The 13,662-nt window shown below is 39.8% G+C and overlaps 1 protein-coding gene across 3 annotated transcripts in view; it reads left to right on the top strand.

Moving 5' to 3' along the window:
• The window catches only part of rock2a (rho-associated, coiled-coil containing protein kinase 2a), a 52,589-nt gene that overhangs the window by 10,675 nt on the left and 28,252 nt on the right, over positions 1-13,662 (top strand). For all 3 annotated transcript variants that reach the window (XM_031321247.2, XM_031321248.2, XM_031321249.2), the window contains exons 2-5: positions 10,679-10,760; positions 11,073-11,173; positions 11,610-11,747; positions 12,240-12,500. In XM_031321247.2, coding sequence (XP_031177107.2) covers positions 10,679-10,760; positions 11,073-11,173; positions 11,610-11,747; positions 12,240-12,500 — 582 coding nt within the window. The remainder of the gene's footprint in view (positions 1-10,678; positions 10,761-11,072; positions 11,174-11,609; positions 11,748-12,239; positions 12,501-13,662) is intronic.

A 13,662-nucleotide genomic window follows, 5' to 3' on the forward strand; every position in this document is an offset into this window, starting at 1 on the left:
TCGGAGATAATAAAACAGTTGCTGAAAACCTGTGTGGGTCTACTTTTTTTCTACACAGAAAACTGGTCAGTAATTAATAAGGGAACCAATAAAGAGTCAGACCGATGAGCAGAATCGATAATGGCATTGGTATCAAGAAAATCGTATCAATTCCCATACTTAGTGGAGAATCACATTTTAAAGACAAAGCTGTGGGACACTTGAATGGGCTGCATTGTTGTTGATGTCCCAGCTGCTGTGATACATCCGACAGCTGTTTACAGTTGACCTTAAACTAACTTCTTACTGGCAGGTACAATGACTTCAAAAGTAAAGAATTTGGAACAAAAAAATTACAGCGACTGATGAATCTTGTCTTGTTATTTTTGCTTTAAAAGGTAAATGGATTCCCCTAACCTGCTGTAAAACATGCATTACAAACTGAGCAAAAATCCAGCACCCACACACACACACACACACACACACACACACACACACACACACATACTCACACCCACAGAGACACACACATACTTAATACTAAATATACACATACTTAACAGCACATTATATAATACATTGGACAAATAAAACAAGACATGAGCTGGTTCAAGATCCACCTTACAGGGATGTGAGAAGGAATGCAAAAAATGAAGAATTTAATGGGCATGCAATATGTCCAGAGAAGCTCAAATATTTCTTAAACTCAAGTTATTATTACTACTACGACTAATGCTACAACTGAGTTCCCCATCTGGTTGTATGATAAACCTTTAAATAAACTGCAGTGAATCTCATCCATTCTCGTAATCTGACATTTGGACTAGACACAAAGCTGGAATGGGGTGTCTTGAGGTGTTTGCAGCGGTATATGGTTCTCATGTGAAAGGAAATGTATACACCCTAAGATTTGTCTTAATCTGGAGGATCTCCTTGTCTAGACATAAAGACCCTGGTTGAGATAATGTGGCCGTGCACACAGCGGTGCATTCAAAAACGATGTAGCTTGTGATACATACAGATAAATAAAACGGCGCCCATTCTCTAATCTTTGTGCACAATTTTTGGATAATAATAGCTCTGATGGAAGATTTGACTTTTGAGGAACGTTCACTTTCCACACCGATGACCGGGATGTGAACCAGGTTATGCAAAGCACACTTGCAGTTGACAGTTGCTGTATTCACAAATCTTGTTGTCAAATTCTGTTGTTGGCTTGTGCAAAAATCTTCACCTTGGTGTGTGTGCGTGTGTGTGTGTGTGTGTGTGTGTGTGTGTGTGTGTGTGTGCGCGTGTGTGTGAAAAAGTGTGATACCTGAGTCTTAGTGTATTTTTAGTTGAGGGTGTAAGTGTGCAGAGAAGAGAAGAGAGCAGGAGTCTTCCCACGCACAATACATAACCCATCCATCTGGCCACAGCGCTATCATTCCATCACAACCTCCTACACACATAACACGCACTTTCTCTCACGCACACACATACATATGCACAGACTTGGCTACTCATGGACACACATTTGCGTTCAATTTTTACAAGCAGACGCGTTATTCACTTGATCTTAGCAACACACAAGCTGCATTGTGTGCAACCCGCAGCAACGACGGAACAATACAACCCATAACAGCTATGGATTGCCAGTGTGTTCATACAGCCTTCATTTCCTTCAACAAACCCAAACAACAGTGTTTGTTTGTGTGTGGTGGAGCTTTAGTCCAGTCGTGTTTTAGTGTTGAAGCTGACAGTTATAATTCAAATAGTTTGTGGTGATATTAAAAATATTTATACACAATAAAGAGTTGAAACTGAAACTGAAAGCCTAATGACAACATTCTAATGTTACTAGCTTTGCAAGTTGGTCTACTAAAGCTGTTCAATGACAAGGAAACTGAGGTTATTTACTGCCTTAGATAAGGAGGTCTGTGACAAAAACACAACAAAATAAACATAAGGATGGAAGTATTTCACAGGTTCCAGCTTCTCACATGTGATTTTTTTTTTTGTTGTCCTGTTTTTATTTTATTTATTTTTTAACTTGTAAATGATAGTAAACAGACTTTCTTTGGGTTTGTACTGTTGGTTGGACAAAAGAAGACATTTTAAGATATCATCATGGGCTCTGAGAACTTTTGATGGCCAGTTTCTTCTAGTTGCTGACATTTGGTAGACCTAACTATCAATTGGAAAAATAATCAGATTAATCCATTGGTTTCCAACTCTCTTGGCTTATGATACCCCTAATCACAGGTTATGGACATGAGTTATGAACAGTTCAAGAGTAAAGACATGATAATTCAGATATGGTAATACAAGTGAGCAACACAAAAGTGTTCAATGCGTAATGATCCAGTTTGTCTTGTTTTTCCCAGAACTGCAGCGCTCCGTGCCAACTTTGCTCGCACATATATTTTTTTTATATGAGGTTTCCTGCAGATTTTGTGGTCTTATATCACACCCGGAAATGTATTTTCATATACTATTTCCATATTAACATTGTCAATCATAACTTGTACATGAGTGTTTATTTTGCAGTTTCTAAACAGCATTATTTAATGTTGTTTTGGTCAAATTTCATGATGAATTTGTTGGTGTCAAACCACCGTTTTAATTTACACATTTCCGTTGTGATCGTTCGATAGAACATGGACATAAATGTTGGACAACTATTTGGTCTGCAGTAAGAAACGTAACATCCCCACACCACACACACACACACACACACACACACACACACACACACACACACACACACACACACACACACACTCCCTTCCCCCTTTTATCATGTTTTTATTTCTTTTTTTAAGTGGAACATTATGATCATTCAGAAAGCCATGTTTAAGGTTAATATACAGCAGGACCTTATGTACATGCAGTCCTGCCTTTGCTACGCATTTTTCCTGGCACATTCCTCAGTATACTTTATAATAAAGCGTGGGTGCCAAAAATGCTCAGGGCACAGGAGCATGGGACAGAAATCTGTCAAAAGCAAGAGTAAGACATACTCTTGTTATTCCCCGTGGAGACATTAGCTGTGCTATTTGTGAGCCTCCGCAGGATTCCTGCCGTTGTGTCTTTCTTGGAGGGTTTACGGGCCCTGCCTGGCACGGGCCCCTCACTCTGCCCGGCCCACCGTTTATCCCCACAACTATTTTTAAAACGGCTGGAATTTAATCAAAACATTAACTTTCTGCTCAATCCTTTTAAAGCCCAGAGCAGTGCTGCTTGTTTTCTGTTCCACATGCCTAGTGATGAGATGGGTTTGAAGGGAGGAAAAAACTTTTTTTTTTTTTTTAAGAGGGGGGGATAATTGCAAATTGAGCAGGGAGAGTTTGTGATGTGAGAGGCTTTGAATAGTTAGGTTATTTCTCTCTTGGTTTAGCTCCTTTCAGGTTAATATCATCACATTCCTGAGTGGTGGATCCACGTGGCTTTTTATAGGGTGATAAAGAGTGGAAGCAGGCGAAGGGAGAACGACAGCTCCGTAATGTCAACAGCAAGTTGGGTAAATAAAATGGAAAAGAATAGAACGTGCTGTAACAGGGTGCTTATAAAACTCCTGCCTGCTGCTTCTCTGTAGCTTCAACTCGTCTTTTGTATTTTGCAGGAGTTGCTAAGCAACCAGCCATAACCCATTTGCTGGATTACAGTATAGCAGTGATACAATGCTGAAGTGCTATATAATAGATACATAACAACTCCTACTGATAAGCCTAACTGGACGGATAATTCTCCTATCAGCTCAGGAAGACATTACTGTAAGTTGTACAGGGAAGTGTCCTGTTTATCAAGCTCGGGTATAAGATCTGACATCATGGTTTGTAATTATTTAGATTCATTGCTACAAAAATACTTTCCCTTTAATGTAAGTGAAGCCAACATTGCTTTGGACAAGGAAGGGAGGATCTGTAGTTGTCTGGAACAGGTCCAGATATGTCAGATGCATTATGATCCAGCTTCACACTTCCCCAGACACTTGTAAGTTATTTAATATTTATAAATAGCTGCTTTGACTGAGTAGCCGAGAAATGTCCTCCAGAGGCTTGTTGGCATTTTTCTTTTTTTTTCTTTTTTTTTTTTATTAACAGTAACACTAATGGAAGCAAATCAACAGAGCCGTTTCTCTTGTGGTACTCCGATGCACTGAACAGCTTATTATGTATGACATATCTGCTAATGTTTTTAAATAAAGCATTTTAAAGGGGAATTTCACCCATTTTTAAAAGCAAAATTTGTCATCAATACAAACAGGCCTAGCTGACACCTCTCTGCCTTCCTTTTGTGTGTCTCCAGCCAAGTTAGCCAAGCAGTTTTCAAGTGCAGTTTGATTTGCAAAAGAAAAAACTATTTTGTCCCATCCACTAACATCATTTCACTACTTCACTGCAGAGCCACCGGCGCCTCTTGCCATCACCAGGACAACATGTATTTATTTATTTATCCTTGCTCCACACTTGATTTATCTTGTTTAACAGGGAGATATAGAAATGACAGATGAAGGAATAATATGTCACCAAGATGTCCAGTTTGTAGATAGGGAATGTTTGCTACATGCCTGTAGTGAGTCCAAGCATTGCAACAGAGTGTTTACTTTGTGTTCCTTGTGGCAACTGTCGACGAATGTTTGTCATCTTTTTTTTCATGTCCAAAGTTGGAAATCTGTGAAACTGAACCCCCTCTGCTGTAGTGTCTTTCTACTGCTATGCTGCTTTATTATATAAACAAATAAGGAAGGCAAACCATGTGGGCATCTTGTTAAGCTAATGGTGCATTCAATTGCACTTTGTAAACGCTGACAAACTCAAACTGTTGTCAACACTCTTGTTGTGGCATTGCCGTCCCTATGTTTAATGTTTAAATCGCAAATTGAATCGTGACACCCCTAGTATGTACATGATTGATTATTAATGGATCTTTGTGATGAGCAGTGGCCTTTTCTTCACAAAACACTTAAGACTTCTGAACTATTCAGTGACACTTGATCTTTATTTGCTTTGATTGTTTGATTCACTTATTTAAACAGGGACAATGCACAAGTTAACATTAACCTTGTATAAGAACAAGGAGAGATGCATTGTACCAGGTTGTAGCACAAGTGCTATTTTCCGCCCGTAATCCCTTGCCAGGTCAGTAACACTAAGTGCATTGTTTCCGTCCATTGCCTTGGCCAGAAAAGCAGACGCACCTCAGGTACATGAGCTGCACATGTGACCTGTCCAGCTGTGTCCTGCCTCTGCTAACGTTCAAACCTTTTGCCTGTGATCACAGAGCTGAGGGACAGATAGGCATGTTTTACTATTGAAAGTATGCAGTAGCCACTGTTGGTTTAATTCAAGAGGCCCGAAACATGTCGTGGCTCATGGTTTACTTATTTGCATCTGACAAATCAGCTCGGCCATGCAGATGATCATACTTGATTTTCACCAGCATTCAATATATTTTAGCCTGCAACCTTAAAGCTTTAGTGCGTAACTTTTGGATATTAATGAACGTCCGTTACATTCAAGCCATTGCCAAATTAGTTGCTACAAAGCTAATTAAGACTATCAGCTTCACACAACTCTCTCTGTATTTCTTAGTATGGCTATGTTCAGAAGATTGTGTTGTCCGGCGACTTTCGCGCACAGTAAATAGAGTGAAGCTAATTACCTCTTCTGAAGAGTCCATCATGTTTTTCATCGTGTTTTCGACTTTTGTATTTCTGACAGTTTTGTTGTCATTACTTAGAATTCCTCATGGAGGCGACAGAAACTATGCACTATAGCTTTAATTATGCTGTGTGCAACCTGTAACTCGTGTTTTCACAACCTTCTACCCATGAAAGTGCCCTGGAACGGCAGTCAAACCCCATAACTTACTACTCGTGAACTCGTAACAGATGGTTGTACTCCCAGTTACAGTTTTTGACGTCACACACATAAACAACAATGGCGACCCCTGTTGATGCTGTACAGACGCCGGTGATTAACAGTGAGAAATAGAAATAAATATGCAACGTAAAGTAATTCCGCACATTGTAAAACAATACACATACGATTGTGTACTACTACAGGTTATGTTTATTAAATGAAGCCCAAAATATGTCGCCGACTAGAAATCGCTAGTATCAGCTAGCACTAGCTAACATTAATGTTAGGTAGCCACTAGCTAACGCTAACGCTAGCTAGAAGGGTTTGTGGTGACTTTGCCTGGAACGCTACCAAGTTGTGAGTCGTGACTTGAAGTCATAACTTATGGGATAAAAATATTGTCTGGAAAGCAGCATTAGGCTGCTGTGGTTTGGTTTAGATTGAATCATAAGTTGCTAAGAAACCATGTGTTTAAATCATAACAGCAATAAAGCAATTACTCAATAAATACACAAGCATGCATTAAGGCCTTTTTTATGGTTGTGCGTCACACACACACACATGCCAGCTCGACGCACACACCAGAGCACAAGTATAAACATCAGGCCACTTACATAGGCTACGGCGAAAGCTCTGCGTGGAGCCTGCGCAGAACCGTAAAATGGCCTTTAGTCATAAAATTGCAGACCTACATGAAAATTCATGATTTATATGAGGCCTGTTGCATTATGAAAATGATATCTGAGCTATATAATTGCTGCTTGATGCACAGTGACTTGTTGCCCTCCTGCTCCTGAGATGCTGTATAACAGTCAGTCAGAATGCAATATATGGTGGTAACATGTTTAAGAGACTCCTTCCTCCTTATCGACTGAAAATGCGTTTTGAAAGGAAATATGAAATCCCACTACAAAATCTGACACAAAGGACAAAATGAGTTAAAAGTAAAACTTAGATAAGTGGAAACAGTGTATAACCTGTGGTTAGTGCAGTTGTTTCTCTTGTTTCCTATGTAGCTTGACACAACCACAGTGTTTCGGTAATGAAGATACCACAGCAGCTTCAAAACTGACCGCAGTGAAATGTGAAGACATCATGGACCTGCAATGTGTGTGCATGGATCAAGAACAGTTGGGCGTTGATTTCAACTGGTGCTATGTACTTACTGTTGCAGATGTTTTGGCAAGTAAATCGTGTGTCTTAAACACACCCAACATATAATGTATTAGATGCATTGTATACATGGTCATACATGTAGCTGTCATGAGGCATGCATGTGTAAATTAAATGTTTGCTGCAGACGAATGCAGAGCAGCAGTAGCAGAGAATACTGCCACAGAGGAAATAACTTGCACACAGGGACTGGCTTCATGACACAGTGAAATTATCTGTCAGCCCTGGGGTGGGGTGGATCATTTCCTGTATTGCTGTGCTCGTAGGGAGATCCTCGTGCGTGTACATGCACACGCATTCGGCAACCCCTCTCCACCCCAAGGCGTGTGTATTTTTTCCCTTAAATAGTAGTTTTGTGTGAGGTCAGTCCTTTAAAGGGGAAGTGAAATTGAGATGATGAAACAGAGTTTGCAGCTCATTGCAGACTGACTGCAGCCGAGCGGACAACGATGCAGAGAGCAGACGGATGGGCAGATAAGACGGAGGGAGTGCAGCAGAAAAGGGCAGAAGAGAAAAGTGGAGGAGAAATGAGTGCAAATGATGTGAGGGGAAACATGAAACAGATTGTGCCATCCTGTATACCACTGCAATGATGGGAGAAAAAGAAGAGGAGGGAGAAAAAAAAAAACAAGTAGAAGACAAGTTTTAAAGAAACCAGTTTAGACCACTGGGTCAGAGTGGGCTTCTTGTTATAACATTTGGCTTGGTCCAGTGTTTCAAACAGCTCCGCGTTGACTGTTCAGGAATGTGTAGCTGACAAAAGTTGATAGAGGACTTCCTTATTGTAACACACTGTAACGATTAGGGGTTTGCATCAGTCTGTCTTTTGCTTCTTTAATGGTTTCCCTACATTGCCCTGGGTCAAACTATATTTATTATAAAATGACTGAATGCTACAAATAGTCAGCTTGTTTTCAGTTGACCCAACATGCTGCTGCAGTGCTACAGTCCAGTTCCCAGCCGCTGTTTCTGTTCAGGCTACTGCCACACACACACACACACACACACACACACACACACACACACACACACACACACACACACACACACACACACACACACACACACACACACACACACACACACACACACACACACACACACACACACACACACTGTTGACAGAGTGTAAAGCCACGTATAACAACACTTAAAAGACTCTTAAATTGATATGGAGCCCCGAAACTGACAAAATGTAGTAATAGTTTATCAGACAAGTCAAAAATATACATCAGTGATTGCTATTGTTAGTTAAATTATTAGAATGGGGTTCTAAAAATATATATAAACCTTACTTTCCCTTTGACTTCCAGTTGGTCAATATTTATCATTAAAATCATTAAAACCTAATTTATTTTACTCCTATTTATCTTGCTCTTTTTTATTGTTTAATTCATTCCCCTTTTTTCTCCCCTGTTTTTATCCTGGCACACATTTAATCATATAATTATTATTTTCCCAATGAAACATTTCCTTTTTCTCACCACATTTTGTGTGTGTGTGTGTGTGTGTGTGTGTGTGTGTGTGTGTGTGTGTGTGTGTGTGTGTGTGTGTGTGTGTGTGTGTGTGTGTGTGTGTGTGTGTGTGTGTGTGTGTGTGTGTGTGTGTGTGTGTGTGTGGTCAGTGGAGCTATGAAGAAGACTGTGTGGCTAGCTAGCTTAAGTGAAATCACTGGTGGCTGAACACACTGAGCACCAGCCTTTTCAGCATGCTACCTAGCTTAAGCTAACTTTCATCATAAAAGTACACCAGCCAGTGCACATAATGTTAACCATCCATTTACTTTACTACATACTTTACTACGTGCTGTAGCATCGCTGTATAAACTCTTGTAACAGTAGCTAAAGCATTTTAGCTGGCAAGCTAACATTAACAACGTTGGCTAGCTAGTTACATACTGTAGCATCGCTGTATAAACTCTTGTAACAGTAGCTAAAGCATTTTAGCTGGCAAGCTAACATTAACAACGTTGATAGCTAGTTCACGGACACCATGCTTCTGTAACATTATCTACATCTTCAAGTACATGTTTGTCTCTTGTGTTCATCAAGGCGCACAATCATTTCCCAACATTATTTATCAATTGGGTAATATATGTTTTTGACTTTCTTCGTAACCCTTTTACTAACCCTAACCCTCAGAGCAAAGCTTTAGCAGGGATCTGCCTTGCTTGGGCTCTAACAATACTAAATTTTTGAGGTTGATACAGAATGTTTTCCTTCAGTATTGTCTTACTTCTCGAAGTGGCCAGATATGTAAACTAACAGCTTTTGCACTAAATATACCCTCTATTACAGAATTACGCAATTATTCATGATAGTCAGTCACCATAATAACAAATGTTCAACTGAGATATATATATATATATATATATATATATATATATATATATATATATATATATATATATATATATATATATATATATATATATATATATATATGAAGAATTATTTTGCCTTTCAGTGGATTCATTTAGAAATGTATGTTGTTGAAAACTGATGTTGACTAATAATACCATCACACTGTGTGGAGGTGACTTTGTCCCCCTTAGGCAGACTGTTTTCATAATGGTCACAGAAACAACGTGTTTGTCAGCAGATGAATATCACTGAAATTAGTCATCCCCTCGCTCTCTCTCGCTCTCTCTTGGAACAAAGCCTTTAGTTAAAACCATTTTCTTTGCATGTAGTTGCTGTTTATATATCCAGTCCATCAAGTTGACCACTGTTGAATGAAACGCTGGGGCAAAGCTGTTAGATTTTATTCAGACTTGCTGGGCAGCAGTGGTATGTAACTGTTTTTGTTCTGTGCAGTGATGACAACATATACAGAAAATAAACCCCTCTTTAGAAATGCAGTCAGTGGTCAGTAATGTTAAGTTTTAGTGTAGGCCTGCTGCTGTATGAAGCACAGTCAGTCCTGCACTCCACTGCCTTTATTAGGTAGAAAGTGTTCGCTAGTTGGTTTTGCTTCATGTTTTGTAAATACGAGTCCGGAACAATTTGCTTTCTTCAGTGGCACTGTTGCTACAGTGTAGTCGTCATCAGGAGTCAAAGTGTGACATGACACATTTCCTCTGTACTTTCACACTATGCAAAATCATGAATACATCATGTCCAGCATTAGGCTAAATTATTCAAATCTAACAGTAAATATTTTGACACTTGAGCTGGAATTTTTTGCAAAAGTCTCACAATCCCCTTGTTGTGTGCAAATGAATGCTAATGCAAATGAATGGTCTTTGAGTAGTTGTCATGTTTCAATTGCAACACAATGACTTGCAGTATGACGTAACCTTTAATGAGCAACACCCACTGAATCTACTGTGCAAATAAGGTGTTGGAACTTTTGTTTTCTTTTTTTTTTTTTTTTTTTTTCACAATTTAACACACAAAAACTAAACATACAAGACATACTCCAAAACACAACCACACACACACAAAAAAAACAAAACTTGTGTTTTCTGTATACTTGAAAGAAGCAAAAAAATAGCAGCTAAGGGTCTTTAACATGATGTCACTTAGATGGGAAAGATGGACACAAGGTCCTGATTCCCACTGTTAATTATCCAATTCATACAGTACATGCTTAATGATAGTGATGTGATAATGACTTCACCTATGTCGTTTCTGTCGGTCATCATGATTGATGAATAATCATTTTTTCTTTCTGTGCAGGACTCTATAAACGCCCTGGTCTTAGACTTGGACTACCCTGCACTACGCAAGAACAAAAACATCGAAACCTTCTTAAACAGATGTAAGTAGCTTTTGTGTACCAGTCAGAATAAGAGAGAGATGGCAGGACATTTAAAAAAAAAAAGACAATGTGGTGCACATCCATGTAGTTGCTGGTGCGGGACCAAAAAAGTGAATGTTCAAAGAAGGTAAAGTCAGCACAACAGCTTAATGCTCCGGAAAAATACTTTTAGTGCAAATAAGGCACACAACGTTTTGGCCTGCAATTTTGGCCTCAGGTGAATGACATTTGCCTTCTTTTAAAGCTTAAAATTTGTTGATGTGGTACATTCACAACAGTATTAATGGGATTCTTAATTCTCTTTATTCTCAGATGAGAAAGTCATAGCACAAACTCGAGACCTCCAGATGAAGTCTGAAGACTTTGACAGAGTTAAAGTCATCGGTCGAGGGGCATTTGGTGAAGTTCAACTAGTGAGTGTTGGTTTTCATTTTCAGCTGTCACTAAGGGTTCTGTAGAATATTAGAATCCCTGTCGTGGTTTTCTGTAAGACCACATAAAGTCAATGCAATTACAGTCATCTTTTATTAATGATGTACTGCCTCTTGTTCTAGTCGAAGCCTTTGAGATTATTTGTGAATATTCCTGAAGTTTACGTGGAACTGTAAATTCCCCACTCAAAGTGTTCTCTTACTGCACATAGAATTGACAATATGGAAACATCTGTTAAGATGGGACTCGCTGACATTTTAAGGCAGTCAGTGATTTGATGTAGTTTGCAGGTTTGTGGAACCTGTAATACACCATTTGGCTAAAGTGTTACTCAGAATAAAAGTGAGGCTGTTCACTCAATCTCAAACTCTCCGTTACTTTTTAAACTCTGAATAACTGAACATTGCCGACATTCAGGTCCGGCACAAAGCCTCTCAGAAGGTCTACGCCATGAAGCTACTGAGCAAGTTTGAGATGATCAAGCGCTCGGACTCAGCTTTCTTCTGGGAAGAGAGGGACATCATGGCCTTTGCCAACAGCCCCTGGGTTGTGCAGGTATGACATATAATTCACTGCTCAGCTTCTGATTATTTTTTGTTCTGGTGCTTTCACAGTTACATCCTCAAAGTTTAAAGATAGCAGATCGCAAATTTCGGATGGGAGATTATATTTAGTGCGATATATTTCAAATCATTACCCTTTTTCCAACTTCAAATGATGTCCCCAAAGCCAAATTTTTTCAACATCTGTTTTGTCTGGGGGGAAAAAATTGTCTTCATCTCACTTCAATTGTCCATCTAGTGGACTGAAAAGTATTATTCTAGTATCAAAAGGTTAAAATCTCATGTGCAATTTATATAGTAAAAGCTCGCTACTTGGCGTCCATGTATCGATACAGTATTGCCACAGAAAATATCGCGCTACTATGCTGCATTGATTCTCTCCCCCCCCAACCTCCCCACCCCTACTAATTTCCATCTCTTGGTGTGTCTTTTATACCAGTATTAGCAACCTCTAGTAATGAGAGCTTGTGTTTGGGTCGTTCAGTTGTGCTGTGCCTTCCAAGATGAGCACTACCTCTACATGGTGATGGAGTACATGCCGGGAGGCGATCTTGTCAACCTCACCAGCACCTACGACGTGCCGGAGAAATGGGCCAAGTTCTACACAGCAGAGGTGGTGATGGCCCTGGATGCCATTCACTCCATGGGCTTCATCCATCGGGACGTCAAGCCGGACAACATGCTGCTGGACAGACTGGGACACCTCAAGCTGGCCGACTTCGGCACGTGCATGAAGATGGACTCTGTGAGTTGTATCCCATCATTGAAACTTCAGTGCAGCAACATGCTGTGTTTCTGAGAACTTGCTTATTTCTCCCGCCACCATTTTTTGTTTTTGTTTTTACCGGAAAAATGTCAGAGGAATACATTTTATGTTATATTAGAAGCAATAAATGCAGATAACACAGTGCTGTTGAGCTGTGGTCACCAGCTTATGGACACTTTTAAAAATCACAATCGGTTGGTCCAAACATTTCCAGTAAATGTCTCTGTGTAAGTGATATTGCTGTAAAGAGCTGCTTGGTGGTGAAGCTTACAGGAATGTTAGGTTTTCTCCTGCTGAGATTCTGAATTCTCTTCCTGTGTGTGTGTGTGTGTGTGTGTGTGTGACAAACCAGTATCAAGCCTGTTGAAGCTTAGCGTACATAATGTGCCATTATGTGTATAAAGACTTGCTTTATATTCTGGCATGAGCAACACTTATAGATTTGAAGCCCTAGTTTAATTCAATTTGAGATTTTGGATTGGAGGGTTAGTCAGTGAGCAAGCTTTGGTTTCTGCTGACACGTCTCATAAACTGTTATGTTTAGATTAATATCTATCCATTGTCTTAAAGGGTAACTACCGTTTTTTTCAACCTGGGCCCCATTTCCCCATGCATTTGTGTCTAATAGACTGATGTGACCAAAAGTCTTTGAATTTGGTCCAGTATTGAGCGAGATCACAACGACGAGCCGGCGCGAACCGAGCTACAATGTAACCTAATGGGGCAATTGTGGAGCCTTGCTTTTTGTCCAAAAAAGTGTTTTTTTTTTGTTGTTGCTACTGACAGGCTCAGATTGTTACTGAAAGTGTCTGACAACATTATCGTTCTCAGGACATGACTTTTTGAAGACAGCAGTGTGGAGAGTGGAACGCGAGACGAGAAAGAGGCGTTCAGGTAGTCTGTTGTTACGGAGTAGGCTACAGAAATCATAGGCTCCTGTTATCTAAAAGATTTTCAATGTAATGGCTCAATATTTAAATGATTTCGACAATGTGGATGAGGTCGTTATAGATGACCATATGTAGGCTATTCATTTGAGCCAGAGTAGGCTACAACGTTACGGATGAAGAGAAAGAGAGAGTGAAGGGCTGCGTGGCTCGGGGTATTGGTAGTGCTCCTGCGGGTGCTGTGCCCCTATATG

Source organism: Sander lucioperca, chromosome 18, assembly GCF_008315115.2.
Source record: "Sander lucioperca isolate FBNREF2018 chromosome 18, SLUC_FBN_1.2, whole genome shotgun sequence".
Lineage (NCBI taxonomy): Eukaryota > Metazoa > Chordata > Actinopteri > Perciformes > Percidae > Sander > Sander lucioperca.